Source organism: Melospiza melodia, chromosome Z (assembly GCF_035770615.1).
Source record: "Melospiza melodia melodia isolate bMelMel2 chromosome Z, bMelMel2.pri, whole genome shotgun sequence".
Lineage (NCBI taxonomy): Eukaryota > Metazoa > Chordata > Aves > Passeriformes > Passerellidae > Melospiza > Melospiza melodia.
The window spans coordinates 69,114,736-69,137,650 of record NC_086226.1 but is presented as its reverse complement, the minus strand read 5'-3'; the positions used below and the strand labels follow the sequence as shown (position 1 = coordinate 69,137,650).

General features: G+C 41.7%; 1 protein-coding gene across 2 annotated transcripts in view; it reads right to left on the bottom strand.

The window, feature by feature from the left end:
• SVEP1 (sushi, von Willebrand factor type A, EGF and pentraxin domain containing 1) overlaps positions 1-22,915 on the bottom strand; it is a 118,556-nt gene that overhangs the window by 15,550 nt on the left and 80,091 nt on the right. The window contains exons 32-45 of one of the 2 annotated variants that reach the window (XM_063180814.1): positions 20,442-20,561; positions 19,502-19,678; positions 18,644-18,728; positions 18,138-18,329; positions 16,082-16,249; positions 13,479-14,151; positions 9,340-12,119; positions 8,127-8,352; positions 6,881-7,036; positions 5,013-5,076; positions 4,164-4,337; positions 3,037-3,210; positions 2,440-2,613; positions 1,015-1,191 (exon numbers count right to left, since the gene is read on the bottom strand). In XM_063180814.1, coding sequence (XP_063036884.1) covers positions 1,015-1,191; positions 2,440-2,613; positions 3,037-3,210; positions 4,164-4,337; positions 5,013-5,076; positions 6,881-7,036; positions 8,127-8,352; positions 9,340-12,119; positions 13,479-14,151; positions 16,082-16,249; positions 18,138-18,329; positions 18,644-18,728; positions 19,502-19,678; positions 20,442-20,561 — 5,340 coding nt within the window. The remainder of the gene's footprint in view (positions 1-1,014; positions 1,192-2,439; positions 2,614-3,036; positions 3,211-4,163; positions 4,338-5,012; positions 5,077-6,880; positions 7,037-8,126; positions 8,353-9,339; positions 12,120-13,478; positions 14,152-16,081; positions 16,250-18,137; positions 18,330-18,643; positions 18,729-19,501; positions 19,679-20,441; positions 20,562-22,915) is intronic. The other variant, XM_063180815.1, reaches the window with a different exon arrangement.

Sequence of the window (22,915 nt, the reverse complement as noted above, 5' to 3'; positions counted from 1 at the left end):
CAGCTGCATTTTTGGACAGAGCCCTGAAAGCCACTGGTATCCTGGGCTGCATCAAAAGAGACCAGCAGGGTGAGAGAGGGGATTATCTCACTCTATTCTGCCCTTATGAGACCCCATCTGGAGTGCTGCATCCATCTCTGGGGTCCTCAGGACAAGAAAGAATGGGTCCAGAGAAGGGCGGAGGGATGCAGTATCTCTCCTAACCAGACAGGTAAAAAGACCTGGGATTATTCAGCATGGATCCAGGAGAAGGCTTCAGGGAGACCTCATTGCTGCTTTCCTGTTCCTTAAAGGGTCTTATTAAGAGGAGGTAGTATTTATATGGGAAGATAGAGACAGAACAAGAGGCAATGGTTTTAAACTGAAAGAAGTTTAACACATTTAGTTTAGATATTAGAAAGAAATTCTTTACCCAGACAGTGATGAGGTGCTGGAACAGGTTGCCCAAGGAAGCTGTGGATACCCCATACCTGTAAGTGTTCAAGGCCAGGCTGGATGGGACCCTGAGCAGCCTGATTTAATGAATAGCATCCCTACCCATAGCAGAGGGGTTGGAACTAGATGATCTTAAACATCCTTTCCAACCCAAACCATTCTGTGATCCCATGAGTCTAAACAGTATTGCTTACAAGAAGTCAAAAGGCTTTCCAACATGCTTGCTAAAGGATACTGCCTGCTGTGAATATCAATAAATAAAATAAAAGGCAGCACATCTTTCTGCAACTCTTGTCTCATCACCCATAATCTCATAGAAATCATTCTTAGGGTATTTAGGGTATCCAGCAACCAACCCAGCTCCAGGGCTTGCAAAAGGGAAATGAAGAATACATATAGAGAAGGGCCTAGTAAATAGTAGGATGAATACTGTTGAAACACCAACCCACACAGATGTATTCTGAGTCCTTCTAAAGGAACACCTTTGTTAGAAAGAAAGAAAACATCGCTCTTCTCTAGAGCTTCTTAGAGCCCTCTGGAAAGTACCAATCCCTGTGGAACAGCATGTCTTGTACTTACTTTCACACTTAGCTGTGGCTGGAGTCCAGGTCTCATCAGCATTGCAGGTGATCACAGACTGCCCTTTCAGCTGGTAGCCTTCCCTGCACCTGATGGATACATTCTGGCCAACATGAAAATCCACCTCTGACAGAAGGGCATTCTCTGGGATTACGAAAGGCACAGGACAAGGGTTTGCTGTTAAAAGTAAGGGTGTGAGGGAAAAGAAGGGAAGAAAAAGAGACGGAAGGAAGAGAGACCACTTTAGAATAGTTTCTGCAAATTTCAAACCCAAAACACATGAGAAGAAATGGATGCTGAATGGATGTGAACCCAATTTGTAATTTGATTTGAAATGATGAGATTTGGTTCATAAAATAGTAATTTAAAAATTTCTAATTCACTGCTGCCTCATGGCTTGCTACCATGTTCTGCTGATGCCATACTAAGGACATACTAAGGATTTAAGTGAAAAATATCCTACTTGTTGCTGTGAAACCATTCTCTCTTGTCCTTCCTGTTTACCATAACCTTCCTATAAAAGAGAACCAGACCTATCCTAATTCATGTTCGGAGGGGCTGGATCAATAAAGAGCAGCAAAAATTCAGATGTTTGATGAGAGACTTACTGTGTCATTCATTGGGGTTTTGATCTCATCACCAGTGTGGAAAATATTGGCTCCATAAAGAGCAGAGATTTATGTCAGTGTCTTGATACTAAAACGAATAAGTACTTTGCAATACAAAACTTAAATGTCTAAATTAACAATCCTAAGACTACACTAGGTCTTAAAATTAGTTACAGACACATACAGTAACAAGAAAGGCTATTGTGGGTGTGTGGGTGCAGTGAACATGTACAAAACACACTATTTCACAGAATTGCAGAAGAATTTATACAGCCATGAAGTCCAACCTTCTTCTCCAAACATGGCCAGCTAGGTGAGAAGTTGCTCTGGAACCTGATCAGAAATTTGAGTTAAATTTGGGTAACTGTGGATGGAGATCTCATATCCTCTCTGGGTTTCTTCTCCTCTGCTTGACTCTGTTGATGGCAAAAAGTTTCTTCAAAAAATTCACTGGAGCTTTGCTTTATTGCAACTAGTGTCCATTGCATTTCACTCTACCACTGTTGAACTCTGAGAAGAATCCGGCACATTTTCCTTTGCACCCTGTCAACATGTCACTTGTGGATGACAATGAAGTCTCCCTTTCCCTTCTCCTCCAAATGATTCTCTCACCTGCTTCTACTATATATCAAGTGTTTGACTATAACAACAACTCCATTTTATGTAATCTTTCCAACTAGAGGGACCTATGCAGGAGGCAGCTTGTTCTCTTACTGTCACAAAAATACACTCAGAGAAATTAATGCTTTAACTTGTATCAGTAACTGCCCCTATTGTTTCTCTGCAAAAACTTTTCCATTACAAAGCAAACACACACGTTTACAGAGAGGCAAGGGATTACTCCATCTTCCATCTCTTGTGCACTCTGCTGCTGGTTCTCCTTCCAAGCTGTATCCCCTCTCACAGAGATATGTTACTGTACTGCCAACTGTATTGTTTTCATAAATTGCTTTCCCATTCAGCAAGGAAACTGGAATTTTGCATCTGGTCTCTGCAAAGGAAGGGGTCTTATTAATTCAGCTTGATATTTAGTCCTGGACTTCAAACATTTCCTAAATTAATAACACATTATATTAAAAGTCAATATAGACTTATAAATCACGAAGAACATTGATTCAGTAACCCTGGGAAGGAAATGTAGCCAGCCTAGAACAGAAGCTTCTTCTGGTGATGAAGAAAAGCCCCAACAAAATGGGGAAGTGAGGACACATTTATGACTTCAGACTGGGGCCAGTAGGGCAGAAAGATGGAAATCATTCTTTCTTGCCACTGATAGGTTCTCCAGAAACCCCAAATTACAGAATCATTTTTCAAAAGCAACTCAGTCTCTGGATTATATGATATTCATGCATAAGGGAGGAGCTATTGCTTATCCCATATTGAAATGTTCCAGGACATGAAACCAAACAGTTACCTTCACACAATGGCAAGGGCTTACTCCAGCTCCCATTGGCAAGACATGTGATATTCTGGGGCCCAACAAGATGGTATCCAGAGCTGCACACATAGGTTACATTACTTCTGTATGTGCTTCCAGTAGAAATGGCCTCTGCTTTTTCAATGGAAGGATGAAGACCACAAGTAATTTCTAGGAGAGAAGAAAACTTTTGGGTTTTATACACAATGAAGACTATTCCTTCTATGAGTCACACACCATCTGATAGCTCTGTTCTCATCCTGAATTAACAGAAGGACAGCAGGAAAGAAGCTGTGAACTGTTACATGGAGAAGAGTTATACAATTCCTTTCCCACCCTTTCTCCTGGGGTTCACACTGCAGACACCTGAAAGTGCGTCTAACTGTATTTGGTGGTGTTATAAGATATGAGGTGTGTTCAAACCAACAGAGGATCCAGAATATTTCTTCTGTGCATGCCTGAGGCTGCATTTTCAGTCCCTCTTGTGCTCCTACAGTGGAAGATGACCTCAAAATGTGCTCCAGAACAATGGCAGTACTTAAGAAGAATCTTGACCCCTGTCCCACACTGTGGAGACCAAGTAAACTCATCAAAGGTGAGAGAGAAGAATGCAAGGCATAGGACTATGACATCAGCAAGAAAAGATGGAAAATTACTTATTGGCAAAGACTATAAGTATTTGCATTTTATTTATAAGCCATATGAAATAAGTCATAAATCCTTCTTCCTAAGCTCCTTCAATTAGTTATTTTCTTGATAGAGAGCCAAGACTTGATCCTAGGGAGCACAGCTGTGGCCAAGACATACTCAGTGGCCAAGATATACTTGCTTTGGCATGGCAGGGGTGAACATGTCCAAGGCTCTGCACATCATAATTCAAGGCAAGTCAGATATAGTAGGCCACATTCCTACCCTACTGACTTCAGCATGACCCTCTCTATGTTTATGCCATTTCAATGTGCCAAAAGGAGATTGCTTCTGATCAGAGAAGTACTGCTGGCTTTTCCTCTTGCTGCTCCTCTTACAGCCCTTTGCTGGAGGGAAAGACAGGGAGGAAGCCAGACAAAACACTCTCCTCCTGCCCTAGCTTTCCTGGACATAACATTGCTCTGCATGCTACTTACGTATGCATGTCGGGGCAGAAGGGCTCCACTTTCTGTCAACGTGGCAAATCCTTCTGCTTGACCCCTGTAGCTCAAAGCCAGGGTCACAGCTGTAAAAAACTTCACTGCCAAACAGGAACTCCTCTCCCTGAACCGATCCATTTTCTATCATATCTGGGGGTCCACATGATATTCCTGCAATGTAAGCAATACTTTCCAATCAAACAAAATGTGTATGGCTTGTTCTGTTCATAGCTCCTCCACAGGTTTTACTCTGAGAAACAGGAAAGAACACAGCAGTTACCTGGTCATTGCCAGGAATTTGTCCCTGAGTAGCAGAGCAGAATCATACTTGGTGCTTCCACTTCATGCTAAAAGTAAAAAATCTATTGCGACTGTGCTGGCAGGAAGCCTCAGGAAACTGCTGCCTCCTTCAGCCAGCAGCTGAAGTCCATGTAAACATTTGTGTAGAAACTCCTATTTCAGCACTGCAATCAATGACATCTCAGAGAAGTGAAGTGCCTTTGAGAATGACATCCACAGAGTTACATTGGAGGATGCTAAATATGTGTAATTCCTGGCAACTAATGTGCTCAGAGGTCCTCAGTAACCGCAGAACCCATGACCTCAAGTGTCAGACTGGAAGCTTTCTGCAGAGGAGCAAGGCAGAAAGGTGTAGAGATTTTCTTCACACTGCTACCTGCACACACCAGCAACTCTGCCCTTCTAGGTTGTTACCAGCAGTACTTACCAAAAAAATTTAGGTAAATGCAGACAGTATGGGTTATAAAGCAAAATGAGCATTAGTGATTTCTGTTGTGTGACATCACCCTTGACCAACATTAAGCAATAGATTCAGGTAGAACATACTTCTGCACACTGGCACACTGCCACTCCAAAGCTTGTCTTCTTGGCAAGTCCGTTCTGCAGCACCCTGTGAAACAAGAGAAAATGTTCAAAGAACAACTTTACTTTAATAAACTCTTTTCTCCCATCATCTTTAGTATCCAGCAAAGTGAGGAAGCTTTTTCTCCGTGTGCCACCCATCCAAAGAGAAAATGAAGTGCTACAGCCCAAGGCTACTCTTAGAGTTTATGGCACAATTTTCTGCAAAATGATGGGTGTCTTTTATAAATCAAAAGTTTGTGGGGCCAGTTAGTTCTCTTGCCATTATATCTCTGGAGAATCATCTTTTTTTTTTTCAGTTTTATCATTCTTGCTCATAGGAATGTGTTGTGATGACAATTTTTCTCCTTTCAGGATTTACTTATAGGAAATTCAACTAGGAATTTTTTCAACAACTATACATGTTTGAGTTTGATAAACATGATGTGCTGATTTAACCACATCCCGAACACTCATTCTTTATATTTGCTATAAATTACATTATTTCTTTCTTACATACAAGTTTTATGGACAGCCTAATAGCCCAGGATTTAATTCTCCAGAGACATGGAGGACAATATTTAATTATGTCCCTTGCTGTAATGTACTTTTATTACAAAGCAGACCTATCGATAAAGAGTAGATGTTTGACATGTTGTTGTATGGCATCACACCCAATGGACTTTGCTTCCCAAAGGAAGAAAGCAGGACTCCTACAGTGGGGACACAGTTTGACACTAGGTGGCGAAACTGGACTACGAAGCTTGGAAGAGCTTATTACTGTAAAACAACACTGGTTTACTGCTTCCTAGAATTACTTGAAACAGCAACTCTACCTTTTTGTCTAAATACCAACACCTTCAACTCCAGTGCATATTTGCACTATTTGACAACATAATGAAAATTAAAGTCTTTGTTACCTAAGCATTCTCCAAACTCTAATTTTAACTTGACTGAGTGAATTAACTCCTGACTGGGTGATTTTACATGCATGAAGTTCTTAATTAGTAACTGGTGTTACAACAGTACAAAGGAAGTGCAATCCTGCACTCTGCCTGACCCGCACAAAACCGGCATTAAGAGCCAGCCTCTGTCCTGGAGACATCTCACCACCTCATGTCTCACTCATCACCTGGGAACAGTGGAGATCATGCTGTGCCTCAGCAACCTACTGTCATTTCTGAATTCACTGCAGCTTTTGAAAACACCACTGAGCCAGCTCTGAACTTGCTAGCCTGAGTCCTGATACTGGGAAAGCAATGCTGTTTCAGAGCTCAGGTGGGGATAAAAGCTGTAATAAAAACAATGGACAGGAAAGAACTTTGATTCCTCCTCCATCAGGGAATAAAGCTGTCATTGAACAAAATGGAATATTTTTGATCTATCACTTTAATACCATCTGGCAATGTCATAGAACTGAGGGCAGTGGAGTTTATGAGGAACTTTAAGTCTGGAAGGCACAACTCTTGGCACACAGACAATGATTGGGACACTACAAATCAGAAAAAAACCCCTAGTCTAACTCTGGCTAAGGAAGTACATGAGAAATTAACTCTTCAGCGACTTATGATCACAAGCATGTGTAATGCTGCATTTGCAGAGGACTTCAGTTAAGAAAACTCAAATACTGCAAGATACCTGCTGGACATATACCTCTGAACAGGATATTTGCTTCAACTATACCCTTAAACCGTTCAAAGACTGTCCCAAACATAGCATGAACTATCTGCAGACAATAAAAAAACCAGCAGACACCCAGCTTCCATGGTGTCAAAGTGAATGAGGCAGTCCATAGGAATTACTCAGGAACAGAAAATGAGAACTTAGAGTGTTGGGGATTTGAGCTTGCTTACTTGTAATTCATAGCCGGGGTCACATTTATAAAGAGACACATCTTTGAAATTGTATTCAGTGCCAACCACAAATCCATGCTCTGGAGACTCTGGAGTTCCACAAGACACAGGACTGCAGATGTCATCAGAAAATGGTGGCACCCAAACACCATTTTCCTGAAAAATAAATGTAATTAGAAATGTAACAGCACTGCTTTATATGTGCAATCATATCTAATTGAAAAAGAAAAATCTTGGTAGGAGCATCCAGTTGCTGTGGGTGTACAGATATAATATTATCTGTTTAATCCTTTATAGAACTTGGTAAGTTAAGTAACATTTTCAAGATGTTAACATAGAATAGTGTTATCTTTGGCAGGAACACTTAGCTTGAGATTTAAAAGGCAGATGGAACAAAAAAAAAGGGGGAAAAAAAGCTTGGAAAAGCAAGTTCACTGAGGCAAGGTCACCTAACCGCTCAGGGAACAACATATCAGAAGAATGAAAACTTACATCTGCCTGATTTCATGTTTTGTATTTCTCTCTTGGTTGAATGTCTAACACCATGACTAAGTGCTTCAGCAGCCTTCTCTGACTTACTAAGGGAAGTCTGATACCTGAAGAAACACTTGTCAAAGACAACTACTCCTACAGATATTTGAAACAGCAAAATGAGGGGAAAACATTTAATATCAAAGACTTACTCTGCAAACCCACACATGGTCAGCTTTTCTCATACAAGTGTACCTAGTGACTTTAAAAGTCTATTTACAAACTCAAGATGAGACTGTCCACAGCTAATGTGACAGGAGGTTACCAGTGGAACTGATTAAGATGTTTGTTCTTTAACAGAGGATTCAAGTTTCTACAGATGTACAGTGGATGTCAACTGCCTGTTATTCTAGAGAAAAAGCTCTGCCTGCAATCCTCAAAATATATTAGAAATCTCGCACTTAATTTTTTTTAAATCTCAGACATAGTGATTTAATGCTTGGCATGTGATAAAATGAATGCTTTTCTAAAATGAATGCTTTTCTAAAAGACAGCCTTTTGATGGAAGGAGAAATAAAATATTTTTAGTTCTGAAAGTCCATACATAGAAAACAATTGTTCTTATTGGGAAACAACTAAACATAAAATATTTTGCAGAATATGCTTTGAAATTTTTAGATGTGCCCAGTTAAGGGCCAAAAGGTAAGGGAGATATGAGAAGCACTCCTGAATTCAAGAAGGCCAGCAGAATAAAACAGTGCTAATAAAACTGTACCTTGCATGTAGATGTGCTTGCTCCCACCAGAGTGTAGCCTTCTACACATGATAAAGTGATGCTTGAATTCACAGTGAAGTTGTTCCCAAGAATGATTACATTAGTGATATTTCCTGGAAGTGGACACTTTCTGGGGCAACAGGAAATACTTTGAGGGGACCATTGTCCATCTTCCTGGCAAGTGCATATATCCACTTCTGTCGCCATTGTGTAGCCTTCCAGACATCTGCAACACAGCATGAAGACCTGACCAGAGAGACACAGCTAGGAATAACCCATAAATTAAAAAGTCAGGACAGTAACTTTTCAGCATTAGTTGTAAATAATATGTCTTGAGATTTTTCTATTACTTCAAGGTAAGCCTGTAAGAAGTATGTCTCAAGTGAATTAATTCTGTTGCAAGAGCTGGAGACTTCAGACTTCATTTCCAGCTGTTTCATGCTGCTGTAGCATCACAATGGAAAATGAGTTGGTGGCTTCAGTACTCAGAAGGTACTGGAAGTTTTAGGGCAATTTCTACACTGCCCATCTCTTTGCTAGGAGGGCCTCTGGTGAGGTAAAGAGAGTGCGTGAGCAGCAAGCAATTCTAAAGATGATCTCACTTTTTTCCAAGAACAAACTAAGCCTTAGCCTTGCTTAGACACCCAAGGCTGACTCAATGGTGCTTCACCAAGAACAACTCAACTGGCTTGCACTAGTGGGTTTAGTAGTGGGCAGCAAAAGTACTCCAGGAAATTTACAAAAACCCCTCAGTTTTTCATATCTATCAAAGGAGTAATTTGCTTCAGTGCTCCAGACAGCACAGTGCTGCAATGCAGATAATGGGAGAAAAGGGATATCAAGTCTTTTGTATTACAAGAGGCACCTGAAGCAGAAGGAAACCATAAATACAATGCCAAGAGGAGAGAAGCTGCACACCCTGCTGACTGTTGCTGTCACCTGATAAAAAACCCTATATGTTGAAAACAGTGTTTCAGTGGAGAAGAATAAGAAAGCAAATGGAAATGGGAAATTAAAGTCAGTGGAAGTATCAGCCCAAGAGGCTGAAATGCCTTTCTGGAGTTTTCCAAACAGTATTTTATAAAGTGCATGGCAATGTGGGCTGTGTCAATCTGAGTATGTAGAAACTTGCACTAACTGAAGGTACATGAACCTTCCATCTTCTTTCCTTCAGAGACTTTTAATGAAAACAGAATAGCAGTGTCATCCTTACCTGTACTGGACCTTACTTCCATAGGTGTAAATGTTCCCAAGAACCTCTGCATTTGGGATAGATGGTGGTGGGCCACAGCTTAAGAGCTCACAGCTTGGGTATGGCTTCTTCCACACACCTGTCTCCACACAAGTCAGTTCTGGACCCCCCTTCATGACAAAACCTGTCAAGCAGGTATAGATGATTGTGTTCTCATCTTCAGAGCTGCTCCCATTGATAAATGTGTTGGGGATGATGGGTGGAGCACCACAGGAAATCTGTCCGCAGCGAGGAAACCCAGAACTCCATTTGCCAGCTGCCTCACAGGTGACTTCAGGAGGTCCCAGCAGTTTGAAGCCCTCCAGGCATTGAAACTGCACACTTATCCCACAGCTGAAATCTGTACCAAGAACAATCCCATTTCGAATTTGTGGTGTAGGACACACACAGGGTAGGCAAGACGGAAGGCTCCCACTCCAGGACCCATTGGACAGGCATTGCCGTAAGGGATTGCCATGCAGCTCATAACCAGGGAAGCATATATAGTGGACAAATTCCCCAAAAGTGAAGGCTGAGCCATTCAGAAAGCCATGGGAGATGTCTTCAGGGGGTCCACAAATGACTGGCTCACAGTGTGGTGCTTCTGAGTCCCAGGTACCGTCACGCTGACAGGTAAGCGTCGATGCTCCTTGCAGGCTATAACCATCATTGCAGTGATAGTGCACTTCTTTATTAAAGCTGAAATCTGAGCCAGTAGTTCTCCCATTGGGAAGAGGCAGCGGCACAGGGCAGATCACAGCTCTGCAAACTGGAGTGATTCCACTCCAGCTTCCATTTTCAAGGCAGACTCTACTCCTGTCCCCATCTAACAGGAAACCTTCATTGCACCCATACTCTGTATGTCTCTGGTATGTGTAGTCCTCTCCAGTTACCTGACCATTCTCCAGAACTGGTGGTGGGCCACAGGAGACAGGAATGCAGATTGGTTCACTGCCATCCCATTTCTGGCTCTCTTGGCATCTCCTCTGTGCGGGGCCATTTAACTGGTAACCAGGATCACATTCATAGTAGACAACACTCCCATATGTGTAGTTTTCCCCTCTTACCTTCCCGTTCAAAGGATGGGTAGGTGAATTGCACATTAATGCTTTGCAGAAAGGAGCAGTGTGACTCCACTGCCGACTTGGCAAACACAGCCGTGTGTCAGAGCCAACCAGTGTGAATCCTGGCCTGCAGGTGTACCTCACTGCACTGCCGAGCCTGTTCTCTGTGACGTGCAAAAAACCATTCTCTGGGGGGGATGGCAAGGGGCACTCTATTGAAACACAGGCAGGGGCAGTGCCGTTCCAAGCCCCATCTTCTTGGCAAGCTAGAACAGGGTTTCCCAGCAGCTCGTAGCCAGAGTAACATGTGTATAAAATGATAGTTCCAAATAAGAAAGTGGTGAGCTGCATTGCACTGTCTTCCTTCAAAGAACTTTTGAAGTCCTTCATGTTGTCAGCCAACAACACATGAGAAAGGGAGGGGTTCTCTGTAACACTCTCCTGGTCAGGACGCCTTTCCCCGTGTCTCAGCTGCACGTACTCTCCGAAGTCAATGTGAGGAGGCAGGCCACAGTCTGTCGGAAGGCAGGTTGGTGTAGAGCTAGACCACCCAGATTCTTCACAGGTATGCATGGCAAGGCCTGACAGCTGGAAGCCTGGCACACAGCTGTAAATGACCATGGCCCCATAGCTATAATCTGCACCCTCCACAAAGCCATTCTCAATGGGTTGAGGGGGCTGGCAATTTATGGCCTTGCAAGAGGGAACCTCTGTACTCCACTCTCCTGTTTCTAGGCATCGCAGTGTTTCCTCCCCTTGGAGCTGGAAACCTCTGTCACAGAAATACCTAACTGTCTGTCCATAATGGAAATTTGTGAATGAGTATTTGCCATTGAGAATCTTCTTAGGCCTTGGGCATTGAATAGGTTTGCAAACTGGCTTTCCCCCAAGCCACTGTCCATCTTCTCCACAGAGGACAGTTGTGTTCCCTAGAAGTTCAAAACCTGGTTTACATGTGTAGAGGGCTGTGCTAAGGAAGGTGAGGCCCTGCACATCAACTATGCCATTCTGAATTTCATCTGGTTGAGGACACTCCACGGGAATACATTCTGGCAAAGGCAAGCTCCATGAGCCATCGGCCTGGCACCTGATGGTGGACTCACCCTTCAGCAAAAACCCATCCACACAGATGTATTTCACAGTGCTTCCAAAATGAAGGGATGAAGTCAAGGGGTCCCCAAAGGGGATATAGGGAGGTGCAGAACACTGTACAACTTTGCAGAAGGGAAAGGAATCATTCCACTGCTGGGAGGGCAAGCATTTCAGTACAGAGGAGCCATGCAAAACATAACCCTCCTTGCAGGAGAACTGTACAACACCGACTTGGTAAGACACTTCTCTCAAGACCAGCTGGTTTTCTGCCAGGGGTGGTTCTGGACATTTTGCTGGCACACATTTGGGACTTTGCTTTTTGCTCCATTTCCCAGACTTTTGACACGTCCATGAAACATCTCCAATCAGCTCATAGCCTTCATCACAGAAGAACTCAACTTTGGAGCCCATTTCAAAAGTTTCTCCCTTGGAGTAGCCATGCTGGATGGAGGGTGGTTTTCCACAGCTGAGGGGAGCGCAGTAAGGGGGCGATTCACTGTACCACTGCCGGTTTGCTTGGCAGATAAACACTGGGCTCCCAACCATCTGGTAACCAGAGTCACACTGATAATTTGCCTGATTTTCAAAGAAGTGCCCAGTGGTGTCCTGGAAAACAGTTAAGAGAGAGACATGTCTGAAATGCAGAGGCATGATTTGGCAACAGGAGACTGATTTAATTTCTTGTGTTCTCCTGGTCTAGCTTCTAGCTGAATCCCTGACAGCAGTAAAGGCTGTCTCAGAAGGAATGAAGGCAAGTAACTGGCACAAAATATCTTGCCTCAAATAATGCACTCTTCTCTTCAGGAAATCTGAGGCCAAAATAAAACAGAAAATTCAAACCTTAAAAGGTGAAAGCTAGAAAAGAATTCCTCTGCTTTCTCCCCTCCTGAGCCATGAGACCAAAGTTGGTGGGGAAAGGAAGATGGGAAAAAAATGGATGAGGGGAAGCTGCCATCAAATGGCCTATTATTGTCGTCATTCTTTAGCTTCTGTGTTTATCTGAGCTTGGAGCCCTCAAATCTACTGCAACCAGGAGATATTTATAAATGCCACATATGCAGCTGCATGGCCTTGAGCAGGCAGCTGAGAAGCAACTAAAAGTTATAGTCTGGGCTTTGATTGAGGTAATAAAAATTTTTTCTAACTGTAAGGAATAGATGAGGGAGCGATCCTACCTAAGGAAGAAAAAACAGAGTGATATGCATTAATTAGAAAATGCATCTGTGTGGGAGTCTGAACAGAAACTGCTGGAAACTCATGTGGGAACTGGAATGTCAACCTCTACCCTCCAAATTTAGCAAATGCAGATTCTCTGGTATCTGGTATCCCTAGTATCTGGTATCCTGGTATCTTAAATCCCTGGATTTAAGGAAGTAAGAGGGCTGCTCAGAAGAAAAATGTTTCAAAAATTCAATGTTAAAGCTTTATAATAGTGGTTTTGATCTTCCTTACTACAATATTGCCCTTGTGAGCCTAATGTGCAACATTGTTGCAATTTAATTTGATAAGGAAAGGGAAGTTCTGACTTCAGTAAAGAAATGTGCTTGCATCAAAAGAAGAAAAAATATCTCAAGGTGATTTATCTATTGCATATCAGATTTTTTTATCGCAATGCAAAAAGCAAGGTTTGTGAACTGGCATCAGTTCTTCATATCTAAGAAGGCACTTGAAAGCTACCCAAGAACCAAACAAATGAAGCCTAAGACATTAAGGAAATCAGTTGAATATGTCTCCTAAGTGATAAACCACTTTATGATAGGAAATCCCGTGGAAATAGTCATGCTTTTCAGATATGATTTTGATGGGAATCCACCTGCTTTTCCCCTTCTTTATCCTATCCAATCATGTACTTCCTCAGTTTTAACAGAAGAGCAAAACAGAAGGAAGAAAACTCCAACAGCAACAGTTGTGAAGATATATTCAGTTTCCCATGGTATCAGGCAGATGAGAAATCACATTCTGTACCTTAATAAAGCCATTCTCAAGCTGCGGTGGCTCTCCACAGGACACTGGGTGGCACGTGGGCAAACTGCCACTCCAGTTGCCGGTGGCCTCACAGGTCCGCTTCTTTTCTCCCTTGATGTAGAACCCCTTGTTGCAGCTGTAAGCCACCACTGCTCCAAAGCTGTAGTTGGACCCGCTGGCGTAGCCATTGCTAATGTGGGGAGGCTCTCCACAGCGGATGGGGATGCACTGGATGCTCAGAGGAGAAGGATTCCACTGGCCCCCTCGCAGGCATTCGATCTTGGCTGAAGTGTTCAGAACGAAGCCTTCCATGCACTTGAAGCTCACAACGGAGCCAGCTGCAAACTTGGCTTTACTAATGGACTCCAGGATGCTGTATGAGACAGTGGATGGCTTTTCACAGAAATCAGCTATGCAGTGGGGCATGTCCCTGCCCTCTGGAGGCACCCATGTCCCTTCTGCATTGCAAAGCAGCTGAGAGTTATCAGCCAGGCTGTAGCCATCCAAACAGAAGTAATAAGCTATATCACCAAAGAGGCGGTGGCCACTCTCTGGTGATGCATTTTCCACATGGGGTGGTTCATCACAGGATACTGCCAGGCACTGCTGGTGGCTCACACTCCACTTGCCATTAGCTAAGCACTCTATGGTTTCAGGGCCAACTAATGTGTAACTGTGGATAAGGAAACCACATAGGAAGTCAAAAATACAAGCACTGTCAATCTCTACCTAAGGTTTCCTGAAGCCCTTACTGTATGAACTTGTTGCTAGAACCCCAGAACAACAGGATCTTTTAAATTAGCTATGATCAACTTCAAAAGGAAAATCCTAAAGCCTACATGTCCATGGGTGATGTATCACAAAGGTGGACATCCTAGCACACCTTGTGCATCTTACCTCTCTCTCATCTGTCTGACAGAGAGGTAAGATATCCAATGACCATTTCTGAGCTTCCATTTTGGCCTCAAAGTACTACAATAAACCTAGTATTGTGCTGTAATGGTCCATGCAATCCTCAAGGATATGATCTCACTCAGAAACTGTTTCTGTTTACCAAAACTGATTAGAAAAGAAAGAGATGAAAAGCCTAGAAAGGCCTTTTGGGTTTTTGTATTAGCTCTTTCAATCTATTTTCACACTTGCAAGCAAAGTGAAACCTCTTAGTGAGTTACCCAGAGATGCTCTTACCAATAACACATATAGCAATTTTAAAATAACTTCTTCCTAAAAACTCACTGTTAAAAAATATTAGAAAGTCAATAAAAACAATTAATGCTGACTGGAAAAAACCCAATGAAATTATTTATAATAAAATTCTACCACATTAATACTGTTAGTGTACTTGCAGTTCTCCAGTCTGTCTCTGGGATGCAGGAACAGGCATTAATCCATGCAGCTCATCATCCCACTTAAACCTCTGCTGCTTAAATATGCAACAGGCAGTAGTGTACTCACAGTACCTGTGACTGTTTTCTCAATTTTTTTTTCTCTGTGGTGTGCTCTCACAAAGAGCAAAGAATAACTACTGCAAAGTCCCCATTGACTTTCCAACTGCAGGCTGTTCAGATCTTGAAGCCACATCTGTAAAACTGTTTTGTCTTGTTTGCAGAATTTGTTTTCAAGGCCTCATGACTGGACCCCAGAAAAAGAGCCTATTATGTGCCAATGTTTAAAATAATCCACTGTCACAGGCAAACAGCTGTGACAGTCTTTAAAAGCTGCTATCCTACCCATTTAAAATGCTTTCCCAAGAAAGAGAAGCAGCTTTTAAAATCACTATACAGTCTAGAAAACATAATAAGGATGCTTTGTGTCAATTATGTTTCAATTAACATTGCAAAGCCAATTTATAAGAAAAATGCTGGCTTCTCATTTACCATTTTACACCGAGAAAAAGCAGAAAATTCTTCAGTCACTTTGGACCTAAACTGGCAAAAGCTCTGCTTACCTGCTCTGCCTTTTAGACAGAACAGTTTCAAGAAATTTTATGGAAGTGCTTATAGGCTGTAAAGATTACTGTGTGCAAAGGTTCTTGCAGGATCAGAGTCCAGCGTTATACTTTCATGCTTGATGTCATCAAAACTGAGCCTCCACTTTGATGAAAATTTCTCTACATAGAGTAGATAAAAATAAATTTAAAACAATACACCTCAATAAACAAAGAGTCTTAATTTTAAGGAAATAGAATTTGGAACACCACAGCAGACAGTTGTGGTAACTGCATCAAAAGCATTCTTACACCCTGATGAGACATAAAGAATTTGCTATGATCAGAGCCTTGAATTTAACACAGAAGTACTGGTTCTCTAGTAACTCCAAGCAAAAGGGTTGCCGATTGAATTGTGCTACCATTCCCCCTGATTCCTCTCTATTCTTCTCTTCCTGAGTGTATTCAGTTCCCCTGAAACTACTTTAAGAAATCTCTGTCTCATACTAACCTGACCACCCACAAAAAAAATCTCCATTGCGTTTAACTTCCAAAAAGTTAAGACAGAAGTAGCAAACATGAATTAGTGTGCAGTTAGAAAGGACTTGTCAAACAGTGCACCAGTTTTACTCAACCTGATCCAGTAGTGCTGATCCAGTAGTGCTGATCTACATACCCTTCCTTACAGGTGTAAGAGACTGTGTTTCCAAAAGTAAAGTTATCTCCTTTGATGACTGCATCTTTGATGGCAGGAGGGGGACCACAAGACACAATGTTGCAAGCTGGTGGTGTGCTGTTCCAGCTCCCTGAAGATGCACAGACAAGTACAGAAGGTCCCTGAAGGCTGAGACACAAAGACCATTATTAAGGCATCATTTCATTCTGAGTGAGGGATGGAGAGTTAAAGAGCTGCTTTGCTTTCTGGCTCCAGTGAAACTAAGGAGTCTTTCTCACTGACTTTAGTAGAGGCCAGAATCTCAGGCTTTGCTCATGGAAAAACACCCCGATGCTATTAAAAAAGGCTGGTCTTCACATCACTTTGAAGAGCAAGCTGGTGGATTTCGTGTGAAGACTCAAGGCTCTCAAGACAGACACACACAATTTCTGCTGCAGCTTTGCCCCTCTTTGAACACAAAAGAAATACTTGTTTAACCTTAAAAATTTACTTGTATGCCATCAACAACATGCCAGTCTTGAGACTTGCAACTATGCCTCTGCCTGAGACCTGATTCACTCAACGACTTAAAACACTATCTTCAGCCAGGACACTGAAGGAAAAGCTCCAGTTCAAGTCTGTTCACAAAAAGGCATTCAGTTCCTTCAGGAGGTAAAGGATATGGCTTGAGTGAATGGCCATACACATTTGAAGTCGATGATATTTTTTGGTTTCATTATCTGAGGAAACAGGATTGGTTCAGATGGTGTGACTCGGATGTCTGAACAGAGTGTGAAACACTTCTCTGAGATGACTCTTGTCTCCAGCTGCTATCAGCTGTCTATGGGTTCCCTGTAGGGCCCACATCATATCTGAGAGCCCTACATGGGAGTGTCTGATTCCCTACAATTTGGTTTCAAACGGTATTGGACCCCCATGTTTAGCTGAAATAAGTTAATGGAACAGAACAGTGACTTGTAATGCTTTTACAAATTTGGTACAGGCCCTTGTGAGGGAAGTAAGGCTTTGCCTGCCCGTGGAAATATATTTAAGACTAAAAACACCTAAAAGGTGCTTGAAAGAAGAGATTGGGTCCAGAAAAAAAGCATAAGATGGACACTGTTTGAGAGGCCTTCCTCTGGAGTGGTAACCAAAGGAGAGAGGACCTCTCTCACCTATGGTAGACAGGTAAAGACAAAGAATCAAAATTGATGAGGTATTTGCTGCCTGTATGTCCAAAGTCCACAGTCAAAAAACTCATTGCACCGCCTGGTTTAGTGGGGTACAGATAAACCCACAATGCAAATCTATGACTTAACATTACACTTAACTGCAGCTGAGTTATCCATTTGTACTAGCAAAATTAAAATATTCACCAAATGAACACACTTCATCTACCTGCCTGCATCTGGACAAGGAAATGATTGCAGCAGGAAAATGTCGTCCCTAAACAGGTCCATGTGGGACCACTTACGTCAGAGCATATCTGCTATAAGTACAAGCAGATATGAGGGGAGGCAGAAACCTGCATGTACAGTCACATCCTTGGATATAGCATTAATGTGTTAATTTTTAATTGCAGCATGTTAAAAATATGTTTGCAGTATAATTGCTTACAAATGTAAAACAGAACAAATACTTAGAATAAGTTACTAGTACAAATTGTTAAAGGAGTAAATTATTAACTTCCAGAAAGTTCCTTCACAAAAGGTGCTGAAAAGTAACAGCAAAAGTAATATGAACTACAGTTGTAGAGGTATAATGATCTTTAAAGGCAAATGAGAACTTTCAGAAATAATAAAAACTATTTTTCTGAATATTCAAAATATTTTTGTAAGTTTAATGGTAAAATGAAAAGCATAACATATGTATATAGCAAATCCTGAGTGACTTTTCTGAACTGCTCCAGTTCAGGATAAAATACAAAAAGTACCCTCAAGGTATAAAGAAGTCTTTTCCAATTCTGTTTTAGTATTCTATTACTCCGAGCAATGATCCCAGCTTTTTTCTTTCAGATATAAGTCAGACCTAACAAGTATGCCACCTGCATTTGGCTCAGGCACATTCGTGCATTTACCTGTATCCATCGTCACAGGTGTATGATACAGAGGAAAGATAGGCTGTGCCACTGAGCGTGTACTTTCCATTGCTGATATCCTGTGGGCTAGGGCACGTCACCATTTCACAGGAGGGGGGAGCATGACTCCACATGCCACTAGCAAGGCATAGAATTTCCTTTTCACCCACCAAGTTGTATCCAGCATTGCATCTGCATTAGAAGAAAAGAAGTGCTATCAAACACAGGGCCTTTTGTGCACAACATAATCAGCCATCCCTTTTTTCTCATCATCCACACCTGCATAAACCATCCTTCTTTTCAGGAAATAGAGAAGTAGTACTGGAGTAAACATTCAGCTCTGCTAATGAACAGCCACTCTATAACCAAATGTCTTTCCATTATTTTAATCCCATCTTGCTCCTCTCCTTCATTTCAATCAATCTCTCAATTCAGCCATACTCTTATTTGCTGCCAGATTGTCAATCAGTTATTAATACAGCACTTCAAACATACTGAATTCCTACCTGTACACCACCTTATTATGGTATGTAAAATTTGAGCCAAAAATGGCACTGTTCTCTGGAATAACTGGATCACCACAGGATATAGCTTTAAAAAGACAGGAATACAAGAGAGGTTGATATAACACAAACAAAAATGAACAAGATTAGGATTTGCTTTGTTTTCTCTGAAAAGATTTGAAGAAATATAAAGCCCTAGGTAACAATGAGTTCTTGACTAATCTGTAAGTGACATTTAGGACTCTTTATCTGAATTCACCTTACTGAGAAACTGAACTAATTGGAAGTAGGCAGTTATAACCACACTAAAAACCACATGCTTGGTTATCAAGAGGAGTCCTCTCTTGATATCTACCTCTCTCTATGGACAAAGTAATTGTTTTTTTGCTCAGACATTCTTTGTCAACTCTTCACTTTACCTGTTGCTTCATCTCATTTGTTCTGGTTTTCTAAAGAAACAATTTCTGCTATTATACCATGACTATGTACATGCATCAGCCTGTCCTTTCAGGTTGCTTTTAATCCACTGAGACATTTACTGGTCTTGAAGTGATTAATTGCTTGAAAATGGAAAGCTGGGTGGAGAAGAATTAGAATTAGAAGAACACTTCTAATGCTTGCATTAGACTGAGTCTATACCTCTGACGCACTGGAGAATCTGCGTAAGAGAGAACCACTACAGACATGACAACTGTGCTTATGTCTTAAGAGAGCAAAGACTTCAACACTGACATCCAGATCTGCTAGGACAGGGTTTCATAAGCTGCCATGGTCTCTAACGGCTCTTCACTTTTACTTTTCCCCTCCCATCTGTCTAATGTTAAAGTCACATTTCAGCATGCATTACCCCTAGGAACCAACCTTCGCAATAGGGTGTTGGGTTGCTCCACTCTCCGGACTCCATGCAAGTAAGTTTCATCACTCCTGTCAGCTGGAACCCTTCTTTGCAGGAAAATGTTACTTGACTACCAACACTGTAAGTATCCCCATGTAAATGACCATGTTCTGGATTTCCTGGATTATGGCATTTCACAGGTTCTGAGGAAAAAGAGGGAAACTACAAATAACATACTTATGTGTCAGGTTTTATGAATAAATTACAAGAGATATCCTTGGGAATTTGCTGAAAGTAGAAGGCAAAGCATATGGAAAACATTAAAGTAGTTTACATAAGAAGTTTACAGCCTTTTCTCTTTTATATGTAAATGACTGAAGACTCATGCAAGTAAGCTAATCTCCAAGTTTAAGGATGTGGAAAAGCCCTCTGCAACTGAGTTTGCATTCCTTGTCAGAAGCAAACATATCTTATAGTAATTTCTCCCTCTGTGAGGGAAAGCCCATTCCAGCATGTCCATCCCTGAAAATGAAAACTGCTCAACTACCTTTCATGCCAACCTATGCCACTCTCTAGTTATCTTCTTCCAAAGTTACCTTGTTTAATGTTTCTACAGGTAGCTCTAGCCCTACTCAGAAGCCTGTGTTAAAATGTTTCTTCACTGCGCAGCTCTGCTCTGAGAAGTGAAACACTGTGGCCTTCCCAGGTCTTGCGCTCAGCATGCAATTAGGTTTTTGCATGTGTGTATGTCTTGGAGCAGCATCCCAGTGGCAGCTGTATCCTCACAGAGAGGTGAGTTTTCAAGAAACAAAAGGAGACACTATCACAGCCCCATCCAGACTAAACCAACCTGGAGATGAAAGCATGCCTGTCCTAGATATCAATTGTTGTCTCGCAACTGGAAGGCAGGATACTGGCCTATATACAATCTTGGAAAGGCTAGATGGATGCTTTTCTTTCCCATACCTGCACATTTTTTACCATCTCCCGTGTAAGGAGGGATGCAAGTGCAAACATAGGATCCGTTTGTGTTGAGACAAGATGCGTGCTCATCACAATCTGATCCAACAGCGCATTCATCAACATCTGCAAAAAACAAAACAAAACAAACCCACAAAACCCATGTCTCTAGTGTGTTATTTGTAGCAAGCATTTGCTTTAAATTTCTGTCTTACTGTCAAGAGGAATTACTTTAAGTAGTACAATTAAAAATCACTTACTGCAATCACATTTTTCATCCATTGGTAAAAATACTTAATATTTAAACAAATATTTATAACTCACTGTAAAGTTTCATTGTAGTTTTAATTATAATTTACTCAGCAGTATTGCACAACATGAGAAAATCAGAGATACATGTTACTAACTTTCAGTCACTACTTCCACATAAAGTATCTGGTTTCGAAACTGCAAAAGAACAGATATTGTAACTATTGTACTACTAGTCTGCGTAGACACCCTAAGGAAGGATTTTTGCATTAAACTCTTGCTTGGGAAATCCTCTTGATCTCAACCTTCCTACTTATAAGACAGGAAAACTTAGTCTTGTTTATTGTCTTTTGTCTATTAAAACTTGTCTATTAGACAGGAAAACCCATGTTTGATGAAGGCTCTAATATCTTAGACTAGGCCCAAAAAGAGCCTGCAGTTGCCAGAAGTGTTAAAAATAATTCAAAATATATTAGTTATTATAATTAGCTATTTACATGATAGTAGTACCTAGAAATCCGAACTGGTAATTTATGATCCATGTAGTTTGATGCCATGCTGCAAAAAAAAAAAAAGCAAACCAAGAAACCCCAAACAAACAAACAAGCCCCCCCCCCCCCCAAAAACGCCCCTCACTGCAGAATACTTCATAAAATCTTTTAATCTAGACAAGGATTAAGTAAGAAAACATCCCTGGTACGAAAACAATGAGTCAAAATTGCAAAGAATGAATTTCAAAGTATCTAATTGAAAAGTGCTGGCATCAGGGATTATTCTCTATAAAAATGCTTGTTTCATACTGTTAGTGAGAGGTAGAACAACTCTTAATCTAAATGTCCTGCTACAGGACCCTTGTTGATCAAGGTATGCCGTGTAGAAACACAGTTTGGGTTCTTTGCCCATTTCCAGTAAAAAATCACTGGTTAAAAAAGCAAGAAGATTTACTGAATTGGAGGGTTTATTCTTCACTACTGGATGAGTCTGATCAGCATGAAAGGACCACAAAACATTGAAAAGAAAAGGAGCTTCTTTCTCATATATGCAGCATGACAGCTGCACTGTAATACCAAGACAGTTGCCAACTACACAAGTACCAGGAGGATGCAAAGTGCTGCCACAGCAGAACTGGAATGACTGCTTCTTCTGTAATGTCTTGTTAGGCAAGAGACTTCCAGTGGGGTGGAACTACACGGTGAATCAGACCCTAACAGAACAAAAGGAATGCTTCAGGGCATAGGTGTGCCAGGATTTGCTAGCACCTCCCTGAAGCATGAGTCAGAAAGGTAAATGGTGGGTCAGGGTGCCAAATCCACTCTTGTTTTCATTTTCCCATAACGTAGCTTTAGGAGAGACAAGGCAAGCTGGAAGGTGGGGTGCAGGCTTTTTCCTTCTGAACGTTGTGACTCCTACAGCATGGAAGTTGAACTATTTGGACAGCCTTGACGTACCTGGGATGATGTTTGTAGATTCTGAAGAAGTGCTGCTGGACAAGATGCTACAAAACAAGAGGGATCCTACTCCAAAGTGAATTTTGGCAGAACTAAAAGACTTTGGTATTTTCTTTTGCTTGTCTTGACTGAAAAAAATATGTGCTATACCTACAAAGAATTAGGAGTCAAACACAAATCTTGCCAGTTTTTTACTGCGCAATTCCCACAGCTATGATCCAGCACAACCAGATGCAGCAATCCAAGTACAGCTAGGTAGTGGATTTCAGCAGGGGAATGCTGGAAACATGGCCCTGCAAGGCCAGTGACACGCAGTCGTCAATACACAGTCCAATGCCAGCCTCTCACACCTTTCAGCTTGTGCCACTGTACCTGGCACATCAGACCCAACTGACCAGCGAGTAAGTTAAGGTGTGGCAACTGGATGAGCTGCGGTCACAAGTGTACTCCCAGGGCTCTCAATGCTGCAGCTGCTTCTTCCTGGCAGGCATATCTGACCCAGCAAAAATCCTCCACAACAGAGAAAAAGTTCAGAGAACACTGGCAGAGGTGATCTTCCCATTAAGTTAGGGACTAAGGAGACAGCAAGGTGGCCTTTTGTTCAGGTAAACATCAACTAACAGTTGAGTGGATCAACTGACAGTGTAAATGCTTCTCCTTCAGCTCCTTAAAGAGTGTGAATGTCTTCTGAGTTAGCCAGACCAACACAGAGGAGTGGAAATGAACACATGGTCAACATGAGGTATAAATGTCAGACAAGTACCAATGGGCTTGAGCTGGCCT